Raw genomic sequence first — 27670 nt, 5'->3', positions numbered from 1 at the left:
CCAGCTCTGGGAAATCCACATTGACCATAGCAAAGTGAAACCTAGCACAAAGTCTTCAGAAATTCTTTATTTACGAATTACATGAAACAATCACAACTAGTGCATTTAAAACAGTGAAAACTTATTAGAAGATCTGTTAAAAATTTGTCATATGGTAGAACTGTGTGCCTTTCTTTCCATGAAATCAGAAAAACTGTTTCTTGGCACACTAGAGTTTAAACGCATGGGTTTAAAGAGCATGAACGTAAACAGGAATTACTAATAAAATGTGCACTGAAGGGGCACAGGATAAACGGCGGGATCGCAACAACTCCAGAATTTTAAAAACGCAGATAAGAGAAACGTAACGCTCATAAAAAAGAAAATGCACCAAGGCACTCTCCTCATACCCAGGAAACCCAGCGGGACCCGAGGCTCCGGGCTGCTCCTCCAGGGTGGCAGGCGCCTGGGTACTCCGCCCTGTGAACTACAGCCCCATCGCCTTAGCTTTGTAATGGTCCCTTGGCTGTGAGTTCTGAATGCTGCCTCAGGTTCCACAAGTTGAAAAGCGGTGGATGAAAATGCTGGGTCACGGGTGCCAATGGGAAGTGAGACCCTGCAAACAGAAGGGGTTGAAACTCCCCCCTTGTGTGTGCTCCTTCCCAACAGGAAACCCGCTCAGTACAAGAGGACCGTGTATAAGTGGGCAGAACTGACCATTCTCAACACACGTTTCCCAACGTGTCTAACGCCAAGGAAAGGCCACAGGGTTCTCACCAGGGAAAATGACCAGCACCTTTCACAGAAAACAGCGGAGCGGAACGGAAGAGACTGTGGCGTGACTGACCAGCAAACTGCTGGACGCAGGGCGGCCGAGTGTGCCCGACGACCAGATGGGACGGCTGGCTTGGCAAGCAGGCACCCGCCACTGAGGGAGGCAGGCAACAGGTTCAAGGTCGCTATCTACATTCAGAGAGGAGAAAGACGGCTTTTTCATACAAGTTTGCTTTTATTTCCACGTTCAACCTGTGGAGAAAACTGGCCACAACCTGCACGGTGGGGGTATGAGGCGTGGCAGTGCCCTCCCGGCGGATCTCCGGGACATGTCCAGCACTGCGCGCGATGGGGACGCAAGTCCTTCAACGGAAATGCCGCTCAGCTGTGGGTGGGCACCGTGGAAACACCACTGGCTGCGGAAGAAGGTGCTGCCGGTGACGCTGCTAGAGCCAACGCAGGTGGTTCCGACAGAAAACCCCAAACAAGAAAGAAGTGGAAGTGGTGCCTTAAAACCCCCCACTGCAGACACCAGGGGCTGAAAGGCACAAAAACGTGTCGCAATGGCAGAATCCCAGGCGTGGTCACAGTCCAGAGCACAGGGAGGTGGTGGGAGTCGAGCAGGCTTCCTGCAGGGTTCCGCTCCACACCACATGCGCTGTAATGCAAGAGGAACCTCGCTCACGCTCTGTCCTGCAGCTCAGCGTGGGAGCGCCAGGCGGGGTCAGCTCAGTGGCTCCATCCCCTGGACCGGCAGGCATGGCGGCTCTAATAGCACCAACTGAAAAGGCTGAGGGGCTGCTGAATATCGCCTTGGGGCTGACGTTGAGTCCGGCAACAGGAGTCGCCTTGGCCACAGAGAGCTGAGCCTGTGTGCCACCACCACTCACTCATGGTCCCGCCCTGGGGACAGCCACCAGGCCATCCTCAGGTACCGCCAAGTCCCAGGGACTTAAGCCTTCTGTCCCACACATGCCTGCGCTGTGAGGCGTGGAGGCCCCGAGGACTCAGGAGCTCCCCAACCCCTGACGTGGAAGGCTTGTCTCGGAACAGGCTGGTGGCTGCCGGAACCAGAGTTGCAGCTGCACACACCAGCGTTTTTTTCTGGTGGAAACACCACGGCCGCTATTAGCAAAGGTGTTGGAAAATGGCCAGGCACAGCCACCCTCCTCTTCCTAGCACCTGGCTACGGTGCCTCCCTCACCCAGCACTGCCCGAAAGGCACCATCTGCGATGCAGTCAGAGGGCACAGCCAAGGCCAGGTCGGCACCAACTCCACATTTCACACAAGGCTCAGCTAACCCTGAGCACGTAACAGCGGGGCTTCACCCCTGCCTTAAAGGAGGTGCTTTCTCAGTGAGAACAGAAGCAGTGTGAGAGGAGCCAAGCAGACCCCCATCACACCTTCCCACAGACGCTCACCACAGAGCTCCCCGGTCACTCCTGATTCCCAAGGGGGATGATTTCTTCAGTGACAAAGAATTCTATGGTCTCCTCTTCCCAGTCGTCCACGTTGCTGTCCAGCTCGTCAGTGTCCACCCCTGAGGGGACAAAGGGCAAGGGTCACCCATAGGGGCAGATGCAGAGAGGCACCGCCGAGGCCAGTGGGAAGAACATAGGAATTCGTGTCCACTGGGGCCCATGGCGGCGGAAGGGCCAGCTGGTGACTGAGGGATCTCAAAGTTACCTCCTCGCAGCTCCAGGCGCTCGTTTTTCTGCTCCATATAGAGCTCCTGGGCCATCTTTCGGTACTTCCGGAAGTCTTCCATCATGGTGCGCCTTCTCTCCACCAATTCCTACGCACGGGGCGGGGGGGAAGCCACAGAACTGCTGACACCTGCCTCGCCGTTGCGAAGAGCACACACCCGGGGACAGAGCCAGGAAAATGGCATTTGGAGGTGCTCAGGCAGGAATGGCAGTCCGTGCGTTCTCATTTCCCCCCAACGCCGCCCCCGCCCACGGAATAGCAGTGAGGCCGCCAACTCCAAGCCCCCGTGCCAGCCCCAGTCCCCTACTGCATCCCTCCTAGGAGGAAAACAGAACCAGTGTCTCCGGGGCAGAAGCAACTCTGAGCAGACACACAGCAGCCCCCTCGAAGCCCTGACGTGAGCCCGCCTTTGCTGTGATGGTGGATGTCGCAGCACATGGCTCTCACTTCAGGGAACGAGGCTCACCTTTGAGGCTTTGGACTGGCTCAAGCGATCCTTCTGTTCAAAGATCTTAGAGTATTTCTTCAGATCCTTTTTAATTTGCTGAAACAAGACTACTGTCACTCAGGATTTAACATTCAAAGAAAGAAGCACAAACGCAATCTTCAAAGTTGCCGCCATGAAGTGACATCCAGAGTCATTAACAGAACACAGTGCCCCAGGAGTGCTCGCGCCTGCTCTCTCTCCCATGTTTCATGTTGAGCCTGACTTCCTTCCTGGGATGTAACCCTCCTCTTCATTCTGACCTAATACCATCCGCCTATTTTACCATCATTATGTAAATCCCAGACAAATCGCTTTCTAATCCCACCAGGACTTTTTAATAGCCCCTGGCATCTTTTCATCCACCCCTCAGGTTGATGTAAAACTTCCCTCAACAAGCTGAAGACCTCAGTTAACTATCCTAAAGCTGTTCTATTCCATTCATTTTTCACTGTTCCCTCGTCTCTTCAAAGGGCCTATCCCCCAGTCACCAGCCTAACCACTTTTCCTTTCAATGCCATAATCACCTCCACATGCCCTGCACCTGAGGGTGGGGGACGCTGACCTTGATCTGCTCCTGGCTCAGGAGTGTTGGAGGCCGGGGCCGCCACAGCAGCTGGCAGAAGCGGTCCTTGTTGTTCTTCTGCAGGAGGCGTCCCTGGAAAGTCCACAGCCAGTACGCATTGTCCACCTAGGCCAGGGCAGGGACACACCAGGACATAAAGGGGTCAGCAGAGCCACAACAGTGACTATGTCACTTGCTGAACAAGGTCCTGGATATCGGGCACACGTGTGAACCAAACAAAGCTCTACCTCTGCTGAGCTGACGTGCAGCAGGGGAGGTGGTCAGTAAATGAAAGACACAAAATATGTAATCAACCCAGAGTGCAGGGCACACAGCAGCTGGAGCAGTGCTCGTCACAGCACAGGCCTAGGCGCTCCTGCTGGCAACAAGAACCCCGCGCCCGATGTAAGCCAACTGCGTCACCACATGCTGTTCGGTTCCACTGTCTTCGTAGCAGGACTCTCTCATGAAGGACGGCGCCTTCACTGGCACCCAGGATAAACTCCCTATGACAGGCTGGCATTGTGGGAGCTAAGTGTTTATACCTCAAGCAGAGTGGTCAATAGCTTAGAAGGTCTTTTCTTTTAATGGGGTTAGGATTTCACTATGTTGCTCAGGCTAGTCTCAATCTCCTGGGCTAAAGTGATTCTTCTGCCTCTGCCTCCTAAAGTGGTGGGATTCCAGGTGTGAGCCACTGTGCCTGCCCTAAAATGGTGTCAAGGTAGGCCCCATGACAGTAACATATGAACATACCTGAACCCAGGCCGTGATCAACACACCCTGATTTAAATGTGAAGGTTTCTAAGTCTAGACACTTGTAGTAATACTTGGTTAAGTTGGTACTCCTAAAAGTTCAGTATCTCATTCAATAAAATTACCCTAATTTGATCTCATAGATTCTATTTGCATGGACGGTTCAAGCGTCAATACCTCCATCAACTTTCTAAAAGTCACTAAATACAAGAAGTCCTCGGCAAACTTAATCAGCAGTTTTCAAATAAGAACTTGTGGGTAAGGCGGCGGCTGGACTTGACCACAGACTCCTAAGAGAAGACCTTCATGTCTGAGGTTATGGAACTGTTCCCAGTTTAAAGGAAATGACTCCTCTCTGCAGAAAAACACTCATGCATGACACACTCACACTCCCTTTCAGGGGTCCCTGGGCCCCAGGGTAAGACCCCCTACCATGAGCAGGGGCTGCTCCCGCCACCTCTTCTATAACCCAGAATCCTCCTCCTCCTGCCACGAACACCAGCTGAGGCTTCTGTTAAACACCAAGGCTTGGTGCCCCTCCCTGAGGTCCCAGGACAGCACCAGAGTCAGTGGCCAGCCAGCACTCCCTGCTTCTATCCACAGCCAAAGCTATGCCCTCGGGCCTGCACCTTATGGCTCCACCAGGACACAGAGGTGACGACATAGCGCCCGGTAGGATCCCACTCAACATCAGAGGCCATGTAGTGCTCTGCGATGTTCATGACCGTGCAGTCCGAAGTGTCCACAAACGCTAAGGCACCATTCATACTGCAGAGACAAACAGGACCGTCAGGTTCACGGAGACGCATACTTCCCGACATCCCACTCCTGAGAGGCACAGCATGGGGTCCCCAGGGAGCCAGCCTTGGCGTTAACATGGAAACAAGCACAGCAACAGCCTCTGGTGGCCACTGTGAGACTTACAAATCACAGCTTGCAGAGTGTGCAGTGACTATTATACGTGTCTGCCATCACTACTATTTTCACAGGAAATGTTATCTGAGGCTAAGTAAGCCTCCAAAATTAAAGCAGCAAGTGTCAACAATGAAGCAAGGGAGAGCAGCGACAAAAGGATATTTTTTAAACTCAGGGCAGAAAGCTGGAAGCTTCTCCACAATTTTGACACACTGCTGGAACGCAGCTGAGACCCATACCACCTTTCAATGCCATAATCACCTCCACATGCCCTGCACCTGAGGGTGGGGGACGCTGACCTTGATCTGCTCCTGGTTCAGGAGTGTTGGAGGCTGGGGCACCAACCACAGAGGTAAGGCAGCCTCACAGCTGTGTAACTAATACCCTACCGCTAGAAGAGAGGACCTCCTGGGGTGGGGGCAGAGGGGTAACTGGATTGCTGGAAGGCACTTGTTTAACCACGAAAGAACCACAACCCACAGACTGGTCAGCCTGTCACTTCACGAAAGCATCTGCGAGTGCTTATTTCCATCTGCCCTGGCTTGGCCTCAGTCTTGGAGTATCATGGATCCGCAAAGGTTCAATAACATCCCATCCACTGACACTGGGGTAAATCCTTTCTGTGCGCAACACGCCCTCTACCAAGAAGTGGGAGGAGGAGCCAGAGCGCAGGGTGCAGGCGCCTGAGGGGTCTCCGCCGCAGCAGGCAGAGCACTACTCACGAGGCGAAGAGGCTCAGCGCGCGGACACCCACCTCCTCAGGCCCGCCAATACCACAAACTGTCCTTGGGGGCTCCAGAAGATGGTGTTTGCTTGCTGCTTGTCGAACATCTCTGAAAGGAAACAGAGTGCCCGTCACCAGCTGTGAGGGCTTCCACCCCAGGATGAAGTAAGGAACCAAGGGCAGTCAAGGCCGGGGGGCTTGGCCGTGGGTCACGCTACCCACATGGGCACAGCTGGGAATGCCCGACCACCTCGGAAAACAATTTTACAAAATCCATTGCTAAGTACCCCTTAAGTCATAATCCATACTTTAAATGGGGGAAAAATAAAGAAGGGGTAGGGGCATTTCAAAGCAACACTATTTTCCTATTTCCTGAGGTAAACGGACAAACAATTCCCTTTACAGCAAACGTTCATTGCTGCAGAGACCACAACAGGGACAGGATGTCAGAGACATGTGACCCTGGAAGGCCAAAGCCACTTTCCTAGCGACAAGACATCTTTGGAGAAGCTGTATGCTTGTTGAAACCGTCTACAGTCATCATCTTTCCAGGTACTAAGTCTTACTTCCGGAAAGGACCTCGGGCAGAATGGCTGCAGCAGTGAGAAGCGAAAGCCAGCCGGGCTGGGCTCCGGTCCCCCTCAGAGCTTGGTCAGACAGAGCTGAGGACCTGAGGCCTCTCTCCTTAGCCTGTGGTACATCCAAAAAAGAAGCTGGGGCAAGAAATGGAGGGGAGATGTGGGAAGGCAGATGCACCCCAGCAGGGGCAGGGGTCTCAGACCTGCACCAACAAAAAACCCCAGCAGCCACGGGCACAGGATAGAACCCACACGGTGGCCACAGAGTCTATGCCAAACCTCAGGAGAGGCGCGTCATACGTGTTTGGAAGGTACAGGGTACTTCTGCTTGCCGTCTGTTTTATGACCTAGAAGACTGATACAAGTCTCTGGTCAGTCTGCAACTGCCCGTATGTTTCCACCAATGGGAATTAATGATACAGCCAATCTTGTGGTCTACTGCCCACTGAGAGCACCACGCACCTGCCAAGCTCCAGCAAAGTGAAAACGAAACTAAACTCCTCACAGAACCATGTTGCAAAAGGCGAGGACAGGAGATTCCAACCCTTTACAGGTACAGGGCCAAACCCATGGCTCTGCAGGTGGGCATAAGGCAGCCAGTCCTTTGTGGGAGGAACACAACCCCTTGCTACCTCCCGGCTGCCACACACATACACACCACACCTGTGAAGCAACAGGCAATGGTTCGTTCCATCCCCACGGGCACCAGGCTCCGTGCTGAGCAGAGACCCCCGGATGAAGTGAGGAGCCAAGGGCAAAGACAGCAGATGCCATGAGACGGGCGAGGGCCACTGCACCACTGTGAGCAGCAAGCCCCAGGTGGGTGAGTGTAGTAGCCCTGGAACCAGGTGCACAGGGGAAGGAACAGCCGCATGGAACAGCTCTGCACACCCCACAAAGTCAGAGACACCCGACCCAGACTGGGGACTGGTGGGAGCATGTCCACAGGAAGTCACCCCAAGCCCAGAGACAGCACCTACAGGCGTAAGAGAAACAGCTTCACTTGAGACGATGACAGAGAACAGAAGCCTTGAAAATACTTGCTTAAATATGAGGGCCCAATGGGGCTCAGAGAGGCGCCCTGCCCCGCAAGGAGGCAGCACCACTGGGCCATCGCTCACTTCCATCAGCCAAGCCCACCGCGCCCCCATTCCCAGGTGAGTCCTGCCTAGCAGCGGTCCTAAGCCAGTCAAACGCTCACTGCTGGGCAACTAGGTCCTTATCCGTGCTGACCTGTTCAGAAAAGGAAAGGGACCAGGCTACTTACTGATGAGTTCAATCTTCCCGTTGTTTTTGACATGGTAGAAAGATACAGATATCCGCGGAGCCTCTCCATGCAACACAGCAAATTTACTTCCATTAGGTTCCCAGGCAAAGGCTATGATGGTTTCTAAAATTGACAAAAGAGACCACTTCCTTGTTGGTATTCAGAACAGAATACTCTTAATTAGTTAAAATGTTCATTATTCAACCAGAGAGAAATAGCCCCCAACATTTAAAAGTTCATCGAAAGGACCACAGAGCAAGCATCAGCAGGAAAAGGTGCACATTCCTGGAGTTTCAGAGGCAGCTGCCTCCACTCATGTGAATGACCTATGTGAAACTGTTCCCTCCCTAAGAGCAGGATACCCACGGTATCCTGGGTATCCAGGACAAGGAGCCTGACGTCGCAGGCAGCTGTGAATGCCACTTCCTTTGCACCTAGTGTGGCCTCTACAGTGGAATCCTGGCTTCCTGTCTCCCCGCCAGGTTTGACGTTTGCTCACCTCTCTATTTTTCTTCTTCCTCCCTCCTTGTTTCTAGAGCAAAACAAAAAGCCAACCAAAAACACAGGCTGCATCTCTTCTCTCGCTTTTGTAGACAGGGTCTTGCTGTCACGCAGGCTGTAGTGCAGAGGTGCAGTCTCAGCTCATAGCAACCTCCGCTCCTGGGCTCAATTCATCCTCCCACTTCAGCCTCTCCAACAGCTGGGACTATAGGTGTACACCACCACACCTGGCTACTATCTGTATTTTTTGTACAGAGAGGGTCTCACTATGTTGCCGAGGCTATAAACACATTCTGTGACCTGGAGATGGCTATTAATGGTGAGAGTTCACGGTCCTGACTCCGTTGCTCAGACAACCCACTAGCAGGAAAGTGTTAAAAGCCAAGTGTAAAACAGCACTTAGGGCCCATCCAACTAAAAATGACTAAAATAAAACTTACCTTTCATTTCGACCACATCCACAGGTACCTGTTTTTCCCTCATTCGGAAAATTTCAAAATTTGTGACAACACCCTGTTTAAAAAAAAAGGAGGGAAAGGGTGACATTCTGGACATTGACAACATGAGAAAAAGGTTTCAATCAAAGGACAACTTCATAATGAAAGATTTGATTTGCATGCCTGGTTCGCACACACAAGCATCTGCTGTGATGGCAGCCGCAGCCCTCAGGAGAGAACACAGTTCTAAGGCTGGAGGGGAACTGCCCGCACCCCATCTAGAGGCAGCTACCGGACATGCGTGAAATAATCCGACCAGATCCCACCTTCAGGAGCCTCCCTGCCCTCCACACTCTGGCACAAGCAGTCCCAGGGTCCTCACTACAGTCTGCGGGCCAGGTCCACAGGGCCCAAAAGGCCCACCCATGGGGCTGGTGAAACTATTTCAGACAGTGGGGTGTTCTGCAGCCATGACCTTCCAGAAGTCCTGCCCCACTCCAGGAGGCTAAGGGGAAACCGCCCCAATGTCCACCAAAAGAGGAAGGAGGCAAAGAAACGTGGTCCACCCAACAGCAGATTCCTGTTCAGACTCAACACTGCGGACACGCCGTGGGAAAACTGCTCCATGAAGGAGTTAAGACATAGAGGCTGCAAACTATCTGATTCCAGCTGCGAGTCTGGAATAGGGAAGTCAAGAGACATTACTGACGCCAGGAGCTGGGCAGAGACTGCTAATTGGTATGGTGTTTCTTTCTAGGGTGATAGAAACATTTATTTTTTATCTTTTAAAAAGTATCTGTAGAGATGGGATCTCACTGTATTGCCCAGGCCGGTCTGAAATTTCTAGCGTCAAGTTATCCTCCCTCCCACTTAGGGTTAGCCACCACACCTAGCCAATGAAAACACTGTGAAATGAGTGATGTGGCTGCACAACCCTGTGAACACACTAAAAGCCGCTGAACTGCCCCACCACTTTAAAGAGTGGAATACTTCCATTACAGGAAAAACTCAAGACAATGTTTTGTAAGGTAAACATTAATTATCAACTACACACACACAAAATCTGAGTATGCTACTCTTTGAGCTTAGAAAGAAAATAATATTCTCGACCAGGCACAGTGGCTGACGCCTGTAATCCCAGCACTTTGGGTGCCCGGGGTGGATGGATCATCTGAGGCCAGGAGTTCAAGACCAGCCTGACCAATATGGTGAAACTCATCTCTACTAAAAATACATAAATTAGCTGGGTGTGGGGGCAGGCACCTGTAGTCCCAGCTACTGGGGAGCCTGAGGCAGGAGAATCACTTGAACCTGAGAGGCAGAGGTTGCAGTGAGCCAAGATTGTACCACTGCACTCCACCCTGGGTGACCAAAAAACCCACAAAATGATATTCTCATTTTAGCATTCAATACAGAGAAAAGGTGGGTGTCTGGGGACATTTTACTGTATTCCTCTGTGAACTCTACACCATGTGAATGTAATATCTATTCAAAACTTATTTTGGAGACAGTGTCTTGCTCTGTGGCCCAGGCTAGAGTAGAGTGGTGCAGTCATGGCCCACTATACCCTTGACCTCCTGGGCTCAAGCAATCCTCCTGCCTCAGCCTGCAAAAGTGTTCGGATTCTAGGCATGAGGCACCACACCCAGCCTATTTGATAAACTTTTCTTAAAAAAAAAAAAATACTCTACAAATAGAATATGCCAAGATCTCTAAGACTTGCCGGGTATATCAGGAAGGTGTCAAAATAACCCACAAATCTGAATTTTAAAGTCCATTAACAGCCTCCAAACAATACAGTGATCACTGAGGAGCAAAGGATAAGGAACCTCCAGTTCCCGCGGGCACCCACGTACCTGGGTGCCTTTCGGAGTCCTGTCTACTTTCACACACAAGTAGTCTCCATTCTTCTGCCAATGCAGCTTGCAATCCACCACGTTGAACAGGTTCCTCACTCGGATCTCTTGCCTGGTAGGCAGCTGCATCAGGGTTACCCTGGCTGGAATATCTTTGTCTTCAGGCACCCAGAAGGCTATTATGTTACCACCAGGAGACCAAGAAAAGTCTCTGCAGATCAGGAAAATAAAATGTTACAGCAAAGACCAAGTGATGACGAAACTGAAAAGCAGAAGACAATAAAACAACTCATTTGCTATACAGAAGCTCAATGCTGTCACAGCTGACGCTGAGCGCTCACTCCACACAGGCACACACTGCTCTGGGTATGGCACACAGCTTCTCAGGTCTTCACCAGGACCCTGGGGCATTACTGCGCTCACTGTAACAGGGAGTGAATGCAGACAAAATATGAGCAACCCCACTGTCCCCCACAGACTCATATCGACTCCAGCCGGGGCTCCGTCAGCCCACTCTTAGACAAAGTAGTTTTGGGCAGGCAGATCTGGCTATATGACATCTAAAGATTAATTAAGGTGTCAAAGGGGAAAACGGCAAATCGAGTGTAAGCAATGAGCAAGAACGAGGGCAACTTCCTCTAATGGATCAGGTGCTCAGCAGAAGAGCTGCTGGAAGGAACGGTTCCTGAGCTCACCTACGCGAAAACCAGCTTTATACACACGGTGTGCTGTGTTTTGCACTTACTGAGAACCAATGTCCTGGTCTTTTTATTTTATGTGCCGTAATTTTGCCCCAAAATCTAAAAGTAAAAGGAGTAAGAAACGACAATGTCCTTGGATTGCTGGTAGAAGTTCACTGCCGTGATACTGACCAGTTCCAAGAGTTTTCTGATAAATAAAAATGTGCCAATTCTTTGATAATGAAAATGAGCTGAAGGCCCCCCAAACTCTGCCTCAGACAGAAGAGTAATAGGAAAACCTTTCGCTTAAGCAAAGTCCCCTCTCTTCCTTAAAACGCTGAAACCACCCTCCCAGTTTCTAGGTCAAAGATGAGGTAGATGGAAGGAAGCCAACTCAAGATTCTGGCCTTGAAGATTCATTTCTGGGCACAGAGTTACTGAAGTGGTGTCTTGAGGGTGGCGGGCCCAGCGCGGAGCAGCCTTGCTGCCCATCGGCTCGAGCCTTCATCCTGGCATTCAGAACAAACTCACCTTAGGCTGGGCACAGTGGCTCACACCTGTAATCCCTGCACTTTGTGGGGAGTCAGGCCAGCAGATCACTTGAGGTCAGGAGTTCAAGACTAGCCTGGCCAACATGGTGAAACCCCTCTTCTAAAATATACAAAATATTAGCTGAGCATGGTGGTGCCTCCCTGTAATTCCAGCTACTCAGGAGGCTGAGGCACCAGAATCCTTTGAACCCGGGAGACGAAGGTTGCAGTGAGTCGAGATCATGTCACTGTATTCCAGCCTGGGCAACAGAGCAAGACCCTGTCTCAAAAAAGATTAAAAAAATGGCTGGGTGTGGTGGCTCATGACTATAGTCCTAGCACTTTGGGAAGCCAAGGCAGGTGTGTCACAAGGTCAGGAGTTTGAGACCACCCTGGCCAATATGGTAAAACCCCACCTCTACTAAAAACACAAAAATTATCTGGGCATGGTGGTGTGCACCTGTAGTCCCAGCTACTTGGGAGGCTGTGGCAGGACAATTGCTTGAACCCGGGAGGCAGAGGCTGTGGTGAGCTGAGACTGAACCACTGTATCTCAGCCTGGGTGACAGAGCAAGGCTCCATCTCAAAAAAAAAAAAAAAAAAAAAAAAAAAAAGTACTAAATGAGAGAGCAAATAAAGGAAACCAACTGCAGTGGAAAACATCTATGTCCCCCAAATTCACAGGCTGAAATTCTAACCCCTGGGGTGATGGCATTAGGGGGGGACTTTGGGGGTTGAGCAGGTCATGAGGATGAAGCCCTCAGGAATGAGATGAGGACCTTTACAGAAGTGGACCCAGAAGCCTTCCACCAGGTGGGGCTGGACTGAGGGTTGCCCATGAGGAAGTGGGCCCTCACCAGTCAACAGGCGCGGTGACCTCGGGCTCCCAAACTCCAGAACTGGGAGAAAGACATCTCTGCTGTAATAAGCAACCAGCCTTTGGCATTATGTTAAGCAGCCTGAACACACTAAGATACCAAATTGATAAGAACACTCACTTTATCCCAGAGATCTTCAAACTCTTCTTGTCTAGAAGACCCATAGACTGGCCAAAAAAAGGGGAAGGTTACAGTTGAGTCAAATCATGTCAGTGTCTCAGTAACACACGTAACTTTTCACAAAAGGAAACGAGTCTGATGTGAGTTTGCCTAGGGAGCAGTGCGCCGAGAGGGTGACGGTGAACCCACCCACCCATCCACCGCCACGAGCCGCAGTTCCAAAGCCCACTGTAGTAACTCCCACCCAGGACTTCCCACAGCTGCGCAAGGTGGGCAGGTGGGACTAAGGAGCTTCGCCCAGAGCAGGAGCACTTAAAACGGCGCAGGAGACAGGCCTTTACTGCGATCTGTGAAACCTCCTCCTCCTCTTCTAGCACAAGTAAGTAAAGGCACCACACCCCGATTACAAGCAAGGACAGGATGTGTGTTTCCCATCACTGAAGCCACTTACAGGAGTTTCATAGATGCTAAGTGTATCCAGGGTCATTCTGGCAAAGAATTTACCATCATGGCTCCACCTAAGAAGAAAACAGAAGTGCCAGCGTATTCCAATTACAAGACAAAAGGCTACAGAGGTTGTTAACAATGATCCACGTACTTAAAAATAGGCCAGTGGGCTGAGCTCTCACAGTGAAAACCTCTCTTCTTGTGCCCCGTAAGGATGTCCCAGATGATTATGGCCTGAGGGTCATCCTGCGTGTCCATCAGGGGGCTAAAGGTCACCAGGTACCTAGAAGAGAGGGAGGCAACACTGCATGCTATCCTCCTCTCCCGGGAGGATCACAGTCTGTCTGTGCAGCCAGAACAAGCAGTCAGAACTCACGGAACCAACTCTCTCCCTAGAGACCACACTCTCCCAGCCCCAAGAGATCCCAAGCGGAGTGGGAAGCAGAAGCAGCACTTGTTCGTTCTTGGTGTCAACACACTGCAGGCATTCCAGTTTATCCAAGATCAGCACAGGAAAAATCACGCAGATCCTACACAAAAGTCTGCTGAGTGATCTAGAGGGAGACGCAGTGTGGAATTCTTTTTTTTTTTTTTTTTGAGACAAAATCTCACCCCGTTGTTCAGGCTGGGGTGCAATGGCATGATCTCGGCTCATGCAACCTCTACTTCCTGGGTTCAAGCAATTCTTGTATCTTAGCCTCCTGAGTAGCAAGCATTATAGGTGCCCGCTACCATGCCCAGCTGATTTTTGTATTTTTGGTAGAGGTGGGGTTTCACCATGTTAGGCTGGTCTTGAACTCCTGACCTCAGGTGATCCACCTGCCTTGGCCTCCCGAAGTGCTGGGATTACAGGCATGAGCCACTGTGCCTGGTCAGAATTCTATCTTTACCAATGTTTAGTTAAGACTAACAAGGTTAAAAAAAAAATACAGCTGGGCATGGTGGCTCATTCCTGTAACCCCAACACTTTGGGAGGCCAAGGCAGGTGAATCACCTGAGGTCAGGAGTTCAAGACCAGCCTAACATGGTGAAACCCCACCTTTACCAAAAATACAAAAATTAGCTGGGCATGGCGGCGGGCGCTTCTAATCCCAGTCATTCCAGAGGCTGAGGCAGGAGAATCGCTTAGAACCTGGGAAGGGGAGGTTACAGTGAGCTGAGATCACGTCATTACATTCCAGCCTGGACAACAAGAGTGAAATCCCATCTTAAAAAAAAAAAAAAGTCCCATCCAGTTCAAAAGCCAGCATAAGTCTGATGGGAAACTTTAGAGCCCAGTAGGCGTTCCCAAACTTTTTACACAGGGGGCCTGTTCACTGTCCCTCAGACCGTTGGAGGGCTGCCACATACTGTGCTCCTCTCACTGATCACCAATGAAAGAGGTGCCCCTTCCTGATGTGCGGCGGGGGGGCTGGATAAATGGCCTCAGGGGGCCGCATGTGGCCCGCGGGCCGTAGTTTGGGGACGCCTGCTTTAGAGCCTAGAGGCTCCTCCCAGCCATTATTTACCTGACTGCTGGCTTGTTTGGAGCTACTGCACCTGCTCACTCAGTTCACACAGTGTTAACAGACAGTCCTCTACATCAGAGGGGAAGGCAGACACAACCCATGAGGGCAAAGCAGAACAGCCCCATCTCGCCCTCACACTGCCTTCCACAACCGTGCCTTTCCCTAGCAGCACTCAGACAACCAGATTAGCTAGATTAAAAACCCTGGCTTGGCCGGGTGCGGTGGCTCACACTTGTAATCCCAGTGCTCTGGGAGGTCAAGGCAGGAGGAACACTTGAGCCCAGGGATTTGAGACTAGCCTGTGCAACAAAGTGAGACCCACATCTCTAGAAAAAATAAAATTAGCTATAAGTCGTGATATGTGCCTGTGGTCCCAGGATGGACCACTCAGGAGGATGAGGTGGGAGAATCGCTTGACTTTGGGAGGCTGAGGCTACCTACAATGAGCCTGCAATGGCACCGAGCCTGGGTGACAGAGCAAGGAAAATTTATTATCTGTAAAATATGTGACCTTAGATTAGATCCTGAAGGAAAGTAAATAATATACAGAACTATTAGGTCAAGTAACAAAATTAGAATATGGCAATGCAATCAAATGTTAAAACAATGTTAAATCCCTGAAGTCAGTGCCTGCAATGCTAACAAAATCCTATTTCTAGGAATACAGATTCAGGGCTAAAGGGACATGTCACTTCAACTTACAAATGGCTCAGGAAAAGTATCTATACAGAGACAACAGAGGATGACACAAAGGCAACCAAATGTGAGAAGATCTCAGTAAAGCACACCAGCGTTCTCCGCACTCCTATCTTTCTACTAAGTTTGAAATGCTACAAAATTAAAGACTACCTATAGAAGGCTGGCATGGGGTGAAAAGCATAGAAATTCCACGGGCGTTTTTCTAGCAGCTTACCTTTCACAAGGTGAGAAATCAATGAGCTGAACCCCTTGGTGGCTGAATCTCTGAATCTGCTTGAATTTCTCTCCCCCCCATAAAGCAATGCCTCTTTGATGAAAGGTAGCCAGGTAGGTGCCCTTAGGAGACCAACGCACATATGTCTCTGTCCATCTCTGCAGAAAAAGGCAGTGCAAAATATCAAACATCAAGACCTTCCTACAGTGAATATATTCTGCAAACTCTTAACTGAAACACACAAAGCCTGTTCACTTCTCAGGATCTACTTCAAAGCTCGAAGAGGAACAAAATAAGTTGTTTTCAGAAAGTAATCTCAAAGAAAATATGTCACCTGCTCTTTCAGTTTTCTGATGGAACAAAGTTCCACTTTGTTAAGGAAACAGGGGAGGTGAGTCCCGCCCCCAGTGGCAGCAAATACACACCGCTCTTTCTTCAATTGAGACAGGGTCTTTCACGTCATTCCAGAATATGGAGGTGCGGTCTCCACTCTCAAAAATCACACTATACTGATCTCTGCATTCTGCCTCTTCAAGCCAGTAACGTAAATTCCCCTTATACATAAAAAAAAAAAGGGAAGGAATATAACATTTCATTAATTTTAAAAAAACTCATTCACAGCTATTGCTCTTAAAGACATGACAAATTCAGTCCACACCTCAACTCCCAAGTCACACCTTAACCTCAAGTCAAGCCACCATCCAGCATTTCTTTTCTCCCTTTTTTTTTTTTGAGACAGGGTCTTGCTCTGTTGCCCAGGCTGGAGCTCAGTGGCACAATCATAGCTCACGGTGGCCTCAACCTCCCAGACTCAAGTGATCCTCCCACCTCAGCCTCCCAAGTGGTTGGGAATACAGGTGCATGCCAGACCCAGCTAATTTATGTACTTACTTTTTGTAAAGAGGGGGGTCTCACTTTGTTGCCCGGGCTGATCTTGAATTCCTGGAACTAAGGGATCCCCCTACTTTAGCCTCCCTAAGTACTGGGGTTACAGGTGTGAGCCACCACGCCCCAGCAGCACTGCTTTAAACTACTGAGATGCAGGTTTCAGGCCACTCACCAGGTCTTTGAAAGGCTGCTTCTCTGGAATATCCCACTCATCACTGATGGTCATATACCTAGAGGAGAAAGGAGACTGTCTAACCCCACGCCCTGATGACTGGAAAGAGTACCCCATGAGGGGTCCAGCATGGCCCTACTGCACTCTTGCCTGCCCAGCCCCATGGCTGTGACTGGCAAAACTGGAACGGGTGCTACGGGCCAGGAGCTTGGGGCAGGGCTGTGAAATGGTCCTGTGGCCCTGCAGAAGCCTGACCAGAAAGGACGTGAACAATCTGACAGGCACCAATGCCCACCGAGAAGCACCAAACCACCCAGACGTGGCTGGTCACTTGCACATCAACGTCCACTTCCTCATGGCCAAGTTTGAACTTACTTGTCAAAATCCGTGAAAAGGTTGACCCGGAACGTGTGCTGCTTGTCCAGCTTGTAGCCGTCGGCGTTCTTCACGGCATCCACAGCATGGGCAGGGGATGCGTACTCCAGGAAAATATACCTGAGTGAGAGAGGGCCGTTATACACACGCACACCATAAGGCTGGACAGGTATGCACTGTCTGCCCCACCCCTCTCCGTGGACAGGCCCCCTGTACCAGGAGTTATCTGTGCTGTTCTTCCTGCCTGGAGCCTAAGGCAGTCACACAGAGGACAGACCCACAGCCAAGGAGCTCCCTAAGTTAGAGGAAAACCTAACCAGAAGATTTGAGTCTCTAGTTTTATGATTATAAATTACAGAAAAGTTAATCAAAACATCCATGACTGTGGCGATGGTTTCATGAAGTGTACACATCAAAATCTATGAAACTGTATACTTTAAAACTATGCAGATTTATTATGTATCCATTATCTCAATAAAGCTGTTTTAAAAAAAAACTTGTGGCTGGGTGCTGTGGCTCATGTTTGGGAGGCTGAGGTGGGCAGATCACTTGAGTTCAGGAGATCCAGACCAGCCTGGGCAACACGGCAAAACTTCCTCTCTAATAAAAAAACAAAAATTAGCCAGGCATGGTGGCATGCGCCTGTAAGTCCAGCTGCTTGTGAAGCTAGGGCAGAATTGCTTGAACCTGGGAGGCAAAGGTTGCAGTGAGCTGAGATCGCACCACTGCGCTCCAGCCTGGGCAAAAGAGTGAGACTCTGTCTCAGAAATAAATAAAATCTTAAAAATAGCCTAATATTGTGTATTACAGGCAACATTACAAAGGACCTCAGAGGACGTTTCATTGTAACATGAGTAACCGAGGATCAAGAGGCTACACCCTTCAAATGACTGCCCAATATAAAAACACAGTAGCATTACCTACATTTGATGATTTTTCTAGAAACGAAAACTGTTCTGTCTTGTTCTGTCACCCAGGCTGGAGTGCAGCTACATAATCATAGCTCACTGCGGCCTCAAACTCCTGACCTTAGTCTTCAAGAGTGTTGGGAGTTTAGGTGTAAGCCACCATGCTGGCCTATTCTAGGTAATTTTAAAAACTTTAAAACCTTAACTAAAAAAAACGAACTTTATCATCTTCTCTTTCACTGCTTTGGAGAGCTTCCCGCTGAGGGCGGCCTGAAAAAGTGAATGGCCCATGTGCCTGGGCGAGGCAGCAGTGCAACGCTCCTTCATCACGACGTGCCAGACACAGATGAGACTTCTCTCACAGGCGAACACTCACCCTTTTGTCTTTCCATCCTCTTCAGGATAAAAATCATTTGTGATTTTCCCAAACTTGGAAAAGATCTTGTGGATGACATTTTTGAGTTTCTCAAGTCGGTCAGGTCCCACTTGAGGGACATTGTCCACTACAATCACCGAATCAATTCCATCTGCTTCCTGGGGTCGATCTTTGAGTACATCTCCCAGTAATTCTGAAAGAGACAGAGATTTGTCAAATGACCATTTTTAGCATGAAAAACATTAACACATTAACTCAGCACACTGAATAAATATCCAGGAAGTAACAATGAATCATCTAAATGCTTTTGCTTTGAGCAAAAGAAACCCCAACCCTAGCTTGTTTCAGAATTTAAACATGAGAAGTGGGGAGAAGACTGGGACTCTTCTCTCCCCCTTTGATAGAAATGTCAACAGTAAAGGTATGTCAGTTAAGTTCTGGCAATAACCAAAGACCAAAAGACAGTAACAATAAAAAGCTTTTAACAATGCAAAATGCAAACGAAGAAGAAAATCTAAAGAATATCCAATATTAGATCTTTCAGAGATCCCTAGATTTTGAAAGGTTTCTAGCAACACCTAGGCAGAACCCCATCCCAATGTCAATGAAAACTGACTTTTACAGAAGATTTTAGCAAACAAGTAAATATTTAAATGCTCAATATATTCACAGCACATTTGTGCCGTGAATTCAAACTACTAGAAATTATTCAAGGAGGAAAACCTCTCTTGAGTGAAATGGGATGAAAATAGTAACTCTTCTCCCACCTCCTGTTCCCAGTTATTTTCATGTTTTCAGACAGTGAATGGGATAGCCATTCACAAGGGGATCAGGAAAAAAAACAAAGAGGGAAGGCACCTGGGGTGAGCTTCCCGACTGGCCCACCACCAGGCACCTTCGTCCAAAACCCCTTATCCAACATTCCCTATGTTAAAAATCTCGAAGGATCAACACAGGAGATAGGGATGGAGCAAAGTGTTCTTCCTACTCACATGCCACTCCACACATTTCTGACACCAGATGTGGGTCCATATCAAGCAGTTCTCCAGGGGCTACCAGCTGGGTGTCCTCCAACTTAACCCAATTCAGACACTGTCTACCGGGAATTAGCATCAGATCCCACAGGCTGAAGGCTCAGTCCCAAAGAAGGGTCCCCATTTCAGATGGCAATTGTGGGTAGTGGGCTGTCATCTCCAGTTCTGACCAAAAGCCTCCAAAGCAGGGTTCCCACTATTCCCCACTTCTTGGGTTACTACAACAGCTTACAGGATTCAGGGTGCTAGGTTTGCCAGCTTATTATAATAGACGTTACAGAGAACACAAAGAAGCAGATGGAAGAGAAGCGCAGGGTCTCCCTGTGCTTTCCAGGCACACCACCCTGCAGAAGCCTCCACCTGTTCAGCTTATGGAGCCTCCTGAATCCGGCCCTTCTGGCTTTCATTACACAGGTGTGATTACTGACATCACTGAGCACTGGTGATCAACTCAACTTTCAGCCCTCTTCCTTCTGAGGAGCAGGGCGAGACCTAAAAGTCAATTAAATGTCCTGAAAGCCTGATCTGCATTTACAAGGCTTGCAATAAAAGGCTCAGCTTTTACATAAACTGTGTACTCCTTTCGCACAAGCTCAAAGCATCTAGACTAGAAGAACCTGCCCACTCCTAGGAAGGAAATATATGAAGTAACTACACCATAAATACACATCGCCTGGATCACTCTCAGCCCAAGCATCAGTTACGCACAGTTCACAGTTTCCCAATCTATCTACAGGAAAAATAGAAGGGAACAATTCTCAACACTAAATAGCAAACAGAAAGAGAAAAAATAGTTAATGAGCCAAAAAAGACACTTAAGAGTTAAAATCCTGATCACATATTTGTTTCACCAAACACCAAAGGCAGCTGAAACATTTACCTGAAAGGATGATTGCAGACTGGGATGCTAATCTGTCCCAAAAACCTAAAGGCAGCAAGACAGGGACTCCAGGCCATCTCTGGTCTGTTCCCTGGAAGACCTGACCCCTTCTGGAAAGAACTGATAGTCACACACTGTCTTGCACACTGACCCTGAAGGGCAGCTCTTCTCATAAAACACAAAACCTACCAGAGTTAGCAACCACAACCAAGGGGACCATGACAAATGCTGGTTTGCTGAGCCTGAGTTCCCCAGGACCAGATGCCTCACCTGTCACTCTGGCCAACACTGCAGCTTCAGGATAACCCACAGTCATCACCCAGCCCAGCCAACCTTGTGGTCATATTAGCATCCTCTGGCTTCTCCCAATTCCAGAAAGAATTTACATATTAGAAATTTGTGTATTCGATGGGCTCAAATAATGCTTTAAAAAAACAACTCAGGCTGGGTGTGCTGGCTCACACCTGTAATCCCAGCACTTTGGGAGGCCAAGGCCAGAGATCATGAAGTCAGGAGTTCAAGACCAGCCTGGCCAACACGGTGAAACCCTGTCTCTATTTTAAAAAAAAGCAAACAACAAAAACTCAGCAGAATATCCAAGGGCTGAAAACAATCACTAAACCAAAAGTTTTGATTTCAAAATCTAAGAAAAATCAAAGTGTTTCAAAGAACACTGTTCTAAGCAGGAGAGCCTGGGGGACCCCAAGCAGTGCTGACCCACTGGGAATTCTCAGCAGCCTACTCCACCTCCAGGGACACGTTTCCTCAGGAGCAGAGGACTTAAACTAGATGCTCCCAAGGTCTTCACTACTTTGTGGTGTCCTTCCTGCTTTTCACACTAATATTTAGTCTTGTATGAAAAAAAGTGCAATAAAATAATGGTCACATTAACTGACAGCCTTTTTATTCTTTAATGTTTCACTTTTTGAGACAGAGTCTCACTGTCGCCCAGGCTGGAGGACAGTGATGGGATCTCGGCTCACTGAAAGCTCAGTTTCCTGGGTTCAAGTGATTCTCGTGCCTCAGCCTACCAAGTACCTGAGACTACAGGTGTGCACCAACACACCTGGCTGATTTTTACATTTCTGATAGCCTTTAAAAAATACATTTAAACTGGCCAAAGTGAGCGAATCACGAGGTCAGGAGTTCAAGAGCAGGCTGGCCAATTTGGTGAAACCCCCTACTAAAATACAAAAATTAGCTGGGCATGGCGGTGCACACCTGTAGTCCCAGTTACTCAGGAGGCTGAGGCAGCAGAATTGCTTGAACCCGGGAGCAGAGGCTGCAGTGAGCTGAGATCATGCCACTGTACTCCAGCCTGGGTGACAGAGCAAAACTCCGTCTCAAAAAAATAAATAAATAAACATTTAAATTATAAGTTGGCAACTCAATGTTGTTCCCTAAATTGCCTTAGTGTATCACCGGCTGTGTCAGCAAGAGTATTTTTATTCTTCTCACTCTAGCATTAACTTAGACAACAGACAGGCTGATGTGTTCCCCACTTAAAGACTTAAGACGGCTGAAAACAAAGCAAAAACAAATTAGATCAGCTCTCATCAGAAGTCACTTTAGGAGAGGAGCGCCTTCAGGCGGGAAGCAGAAATACGCCTGTAAATCCAATCAAGGCAGAGATGAAAGCAAAGCAGGCTGTTATCCACAATATTAAAACCTGGAAAAATAACTCGCCTTACAGGTTTACCGTGGGGGAGGGGTGGATAAACGAAAACCAAACTGGAAGTTGACAGGGACTGCTTGTCCTACCAGGGAAGTCTCTGGAGGTGGACAACTCTGCGGGGCAGGAAGACAAAAATTGCCGGCTCTGCCACAACCTGTTACTACGATCCCAACCTTGGAAGGTCTGACGGGTCAGCTCTGGGGACACCGGGTTCTGGGTTTTTGCTGTACCCGCAGCAGCGACGCTCCCGGCACGGGCACGCCCAGTCATAACGGGGTCCCCCTGGAGCCCTCTCCCACCCTCAGACTTCTGATGGTCTCACAAACGCCCAGCTTCCGAAGTGGGCTCCATCCGGCCCCCTCTTCTACAAAAGGGGAGGTGCTGGGCTCGCAGAACACCTCCGGGGCGGGCAGCCGGGACCCTCCTCCGCGGCGGCCTCTCGGGGACACGCGGATACCCTCGCTGGGACCTGCGCACGAACCCACCTCGGGAGCCCCACACACGCTTCCGCGCCGCGCGCCGGCCCCGCGCCGGGTGCCCTCACCTTCCTCGCTCACGTCGTCCACGAAATCCTCGGGGTCGCTGAAAGAGGGCTCGTCCGCGTCGCCATTCTCCAGCGCCCGGGGCTCGGCCTCGGCCGCGCTGCCCTCGTTTCCTCCAGCGTCCTCAGACGCCGCCTGGGCCCGGCTGTCGGCGCGCTCGTCCCGGGCCTGTATCCCTCGGGCCTCTTCCTGTGCTGGGGCTCGGGGCTCGGCATGCGACCCGGGCGGCTCCTCGGCGGCCGACGGCGAAGGCGACTCGGATGGGCCGGAGGCCGCCTCCGCCTCCGTCCTCACCTCGGGCTCCGGTCCGGTCTCCGCGGCCGCCACCTCCTCACTAACAGCCTCGGTCTCCGCCGCCTCCGGAGCGCCAGGCCCCGCGGGCCGCAGCAACCCCGCGTCTGGCGGCGGCTCGGCGGCCGGCTGCTGCTGGCCGGGCTCGGCGCGCTCCTGGGCCGCCTCAGGCACCACCACGTTCTCTGCGTCCTGCATGGGCCCAACGCTACCTCCCCACAGAGTCCGCAGCCGCCGCGCTTCCGACTCTCCCAGGCCGCACCGCGCGCCGCGCCGGCTACAGCCCAGCCATGTGCGTGCGACCGGGAGGCCACACCAAGGCCGCAGGGCGGGGGGTGCACCTACGCCATGGGCCCTCACGATGAGACTAAGAGGGCTTACATCCGCAGGACCGCGTCCAAAAATCACCGAACTGTCATTTTTGTGACAAGAAAGTGCTTAACCCCATTCGTCAAGGTTGTTTCTAGCCATCAGTAAACTCATGGGAGCATTGACCACCCTGTGTGTGGCAGGAGATGGTTTTGTCCAACATGGCGGCCCCCTTTTCGTCTCCCGTCGGGCGCTGCGAGTCGAGACTGAACTATTTGTAGCGCCGAGAGCGGGGACCAAACATCATTTTAGTATGCGAAGTGCTATGCAAATGTCGTCTAACTCAACGGTTAATACCATAGGAAAGTGGAGGCTCAAAAGGCGATTGTTCAGGGCGTCTCAGCCTTTTGCTAGGCAAACTGTTTAGCTTACATTCCTAATGTCCCCCTGTCCGTGTAGGTCACTTGAACTCGTCTACTGACTGGGCAAAAGGACGGACAACTCCAAAATAGAAAAGGAATTCAGGGCGAGCCAGAGGCGGCCCACACGACTAGAAGGACGACTGTCTCGCGCGATACAAAAATGTATCTGAGTTGCTTTAATCGCTTACCCCCAATTCTTCCCTTAACGGCCGTCACCGCCGGCTTCCCCCCATTCGGGCGTTTACAGTGGTTCGATCCACCCGAGGCCACCGCCCTCTGCGCGGGAGAGCGCGGGTCACGTGGCGGCAGGGGCGGGTCTTCGCCGGCTAGGGTGCTAGGCTGACCGTGGGAGGACCGAAACCGCTAGGTCTTCGCTGGTGCTCGTGGGACGGATATTGGGTGTTTCCGTCTCCTAGCTTGCTTTTGTCAGTAGTGGACGACAACTACTCGTTGTGGGTTGTCTTCCTCATCCTAGAACACAACGTGGTGGCTCACGCCTGTGATCCCAACGCTTTAGGAGGCTGAGGTAGAAGGATCTCTTGAGCGTGGGAGTTTGAGACCAGCCTGGCTAACGCAGCCTCCCCCAGCCCCCCAGCCCTCCTCTCTACCAAAATAAACAGGTGGTACTCAGGAGCTGGGGAGGAGAGTAGGGAGTGTTTAATGGGGACAGACCTTCAGTTTCGGAGATGACGGTGGTGATGGTTGCACAACCTGGTGAATGTACTTGATGCCACTGAACTGTGTACTAAACTAAGTATTAAAACAACTAGCCCAGCTTCCGAAGTGGGCTCCTGTCTTTCCAATACTTTGGGAGGCCCAGGCGGGAGGATCACTCAAGTCCAGGAGTTGACGACCAGCCTGGGCAACATGGTGGGACCCTGTCTTGAAAAAATAAAAAATGCTAAAAAGGTAAATTTTAGGTACATTTCGTCATATAGTTTTTTGTTTGTTTTCAGCGACAGGGCTCGCCCTGTTGCCCAGACTAGGGTGAAGTGGCATAATCACAGCACCGCTGCACCTCCCAGCCTCAAGAGAATCCTTCCACCTCGGCCTCCCGAAGTGCCAGCCTTAAGGTGAATCACCTCTCAGGGCCTAGCCATTTTAATATGCAGTTCAGTGGCATTAAGTGACATTCCCAAGTACCAGGGACTAAAGGTGTATGCCACCACACCCAGCTAGTTTCTTTATTATTTGTAGATGGTGTAAAGTTTATTCTCTGTAGGTTTATTGCTGAGTTAAAAACGAGGTAACTGAGACCAGCACAAGAAAATTAGATGCCAGCTTATTCAGGTCCCTGTGAAGTTCTGTGGTCCCGGGGAGAGGGGCCAGGGAAGTCGCGCCTGACTCCTCTCAGGAGTGGGGTTTTATAGGGAGTTAAGGCGTTGGATTGGTTGGAAACAGGATGTGGACGGGGTGAGCTGCTGTTGGTAGGTAGGTGGGATTTCCAGTGAGCGGGCTAAGTGCTGCGTGCAGAGGGGATTTCCAAGGGCGGGGCTAGGTGCCGGGTGCAGAGGGGATTTCCCAGGGTGGGGTTAGGTGCCGTGTGCAGAGGGGATTTCCAAGGGCGGGGCTAGGTGCCGGGTGCAGAGGGGATTTCCAAGGGTGAGGCTAGGTGCCGTGTGCAGAGGGGATTTCCAAGGATGGGGCTAGGTGCCCAGTGCAGAGCGGATTTCCCAGGGCGGGGTTAGGTGCCGTGTGCAGAGGGGATTTCCAAGGGCGGGGCTAGGTGCCGTGTGCAGAGGGGATTTCCAAGGGTGGGGCTAGGTGCCGTGTGCAGAGGGGATTTCCAAGGATGGGGCTAGGTGCCGGGTGCAGAGGGGATTTCCAAGGCGGAGCTAGATGATAGGCATATTCTGATAAGGTAATTTTCAAGCAGGGAGGGAGATGGGCGTGTTCGAACTCCCAGCTAGGCAACCAGCCTTACAGATGGCATCTCACTAAGTTACCTAGGCTGGTCTCAAACTCTTGGCCTCAAGCAGTCCTGCCTTGGCTTTCCAAAGTGCTAGGATTATAGGTATGAGCCACCATTCCCGTCACGTTCTAATGGTGTTTAAAAGAGCAAAAAAGCAGCAGAGTCTTCCCCATGTCTAGTACTAGGTTTGACGACGACTCATCATGCTGTCAGCTGTGTAACTTTGGACAGGTTACTTAATGCCTCTGCCTCAGTTTCTCCATCTGTACAATAAGTGATAACACATTTTTTAAATAGAGATGGGATCTCGGCTGGGCACAGTGGCTCATGCCTGTAATCCCAGCACTTTGGGAGGCCAAGGCGGGTGGACTACCTGAGGTCTGGAGATCGAGATCAACCTGGCCAAGATGGTAAAACCCTGTCTCTACTAAAAATACAAAAATTAGCCCAGTGTGGTGGCATGCGCCAGCTACTCGGGAGGCTGAGGCAGAGGACTACTTGAACCCAGGAAATGGAGGTTGCAGTCAGCTGAGATCCTGCCACTGCACTCCAGTCTGGGCAACAGAGCGAGACTCTTGTCTTAAAAAGAAAAAAAAAAAGACAGATGGGGCCTCACTATGGTGCTCGGGTGTCACCTGGACTCCTGGGCTCAAGCAGTCATCCCACCTCAGTCTCCCAAAGTGCTGGAATTTCAGGCATGAGCCACCGCACCCAGCCAGGTGGCTAGATGACACATTTTAGTGTGTGGCTGGTGGGACAGTTCCAGAAAAGCAAACTAGGTTTCACCTCCAGACCAAATTATCCTCCCAATTTCTACTTTCCGCTGCAGCTTTCCTTAGACCAGGCGTCCCCAAACTACATGCGGCCCCCTGAGGCCATTTATCCGGCCCCCCGCCACACTTCAGGAAGGGGCACCTCTTTCATTGGTGGTCAGTGAGAGGAGCACAGTATGTGGCAGCCCTCCAACGGTCTGAGGGACAGTGAACTGGCCCCCTGTGTAAAAAGTGTGGGGATGCCTGCCTTAGATCATCAGCCTCTGCCAACTCTTTTCTTCTAGAAAATGCTAAAAGGTAGAAGTCAGTGAACAAGAAGCAAATACTAACCAAAGAGCTTGAAACAGCTGATTTTAGCTTGGCAACTGCATGTTTCCTAGACGAGGAAAACTCTTCTGTGGCAGGCGTGCATTGCACAGAGGAGGCACTCTTCACTTTGCTGGGGAATGGACTTCCTTAGCCTATTTTTTTTTTTTTTTTTTTTTTTGAGACGGAGTCTCCCTCTGTCACCAGGCTGGGGTGTGATCTTGTCTCACTGCAACCTCCACCTCCCAGGTTCAGGCAATTCTGCCTCAGCCTCCAGAGTAGCTGGGACTATAGGTGCCCGCCACAACACCCAGCTAATTTTTGTATTTTCAGTAGAGATGGAGTTTCACCATGTTGGGCAGGCTGGTCTCTATCTCTTGACCTCGTAATCCACCTAGCTCAGCCTCAAAGTGCTGTGCTGGGATTACAGGCATGAGCCACCATATCCAGCCACCTTTTTTTTTTTTTTGAGGCAGAGTTTTACTCTTGTTGCCCAGGCTGGAGTGCAGTGGTGGGAACTTGGCTCACTGCAACCTCTGCCTCCCGGGTTCAAGCAATTCTCCTGCCTCAGCCTCCGGATTAGCTGGGATTACGGGTGCCCACCACCACACCCGGCTAATTTTTGTATTTTTAGTAGAGATGGGGTTCATTTTGGCCAGGCTGTTCTCAAACTCCTGACCTCAAGTGATCCACCTGCCTCGGCCTCCCAAAGTGCTGGGGTTACAGGTGTCAGCCACCGTGCCTGGCCTTTCCTAGCCTTTTCTACAGGTAAAACTATGCAGAAAATATATCTAAGAAGTGCTGCTGTTGATACTCAAAATTATGTGAGTGCCTTCTTTGTGGTAGGTACTCTGGTGGGGGTACAGAGGTGAGTAAACCACATAAGTTTACATAGTTTACATGAACCTGTCTGTAATGGGTTCATAAATGACATTCCTGCTTTTAAAAGGCGATGGCAAATTCTGCTCCCCCAAATGTAGGTGAACTTAAGGCATGGTGCAGTGGTGACCCTGTAATCCTCACGCTTTGAGAGGCCAAGCTGGGAGGACCGCTTGAGCCCAGGAGTTCAGCCAGCCTGGCCAACGAGGCGAAGCCCCTTTCTATTAAAAATACAAAAATTAGCCAGGTGTGGTGGCATGCACCTCTAGTCCCAGCTACTCAAGAGTCTGAGGAGAGTCACTCGAACCTGG

The 27670-nt window shown here is 50.5% G+C and overlaps 1 protein-coding gene across 1 annotated transcript; it reads right to left on the bottom strand.

The window, feature by feature from the left end:
• Positions 1-47: 47 nt before the first annotated feature.
• Positions 48-23051, bottom strand: LOC101053944 (eukaryotic translation initiation factor 3 subunit B). Its single transcript, XM_039470278.2, has 19 exons — positions 22470-23051; positions 18337-18529; positions 17053-17172; positions 16678-16735; positions 16043-16171; positions 15618-15775; positions 13348-13479; positions 13201-13267; positions 12750-12796; positions 10542-10752; positions 8689-8761; positions 7748-7870; positions 5933-6011; positions 4893-5031; positions 3511-3636; positions 2928-3005; positions 2441-2549; positions 2176-2294; positions 48-1411 (listed from the first exon to the last, which is right to left on the bottom strand). Exons 1-18 carry the CDS (start codon positions 22954-22956, stop codon positions 2191-2193), a joined length of 2433 nt encoding a protein of 810 aa, XP_039326212.2. The 5' UTR covers positions 22957-23051; the 3' UTR covers positions 48-1411; positions 2176-2190.
• Positions 23052-27670: the final 4619 nt, after the last annotated feature.

Source organism: Saimiri boliviensis, chromosome 1 (genome assembly GCF_048565385.1).
Source record: "Saimiri boliviensis isolate mSaiBol1 chromosome 1, mSaiBol1.pri, whole genome shotgun sequence".
Lineage (NCBI taxonomy): Eukaryota > Metazoa > Chordata > Mammalia > Primates > Cebidae > Saimiri > Saimiri boliviensis.
Note: the sequence above shows the minus strand (reverse complement) of the source record. Positions and strands in the feature narration are given on the sequence as shown.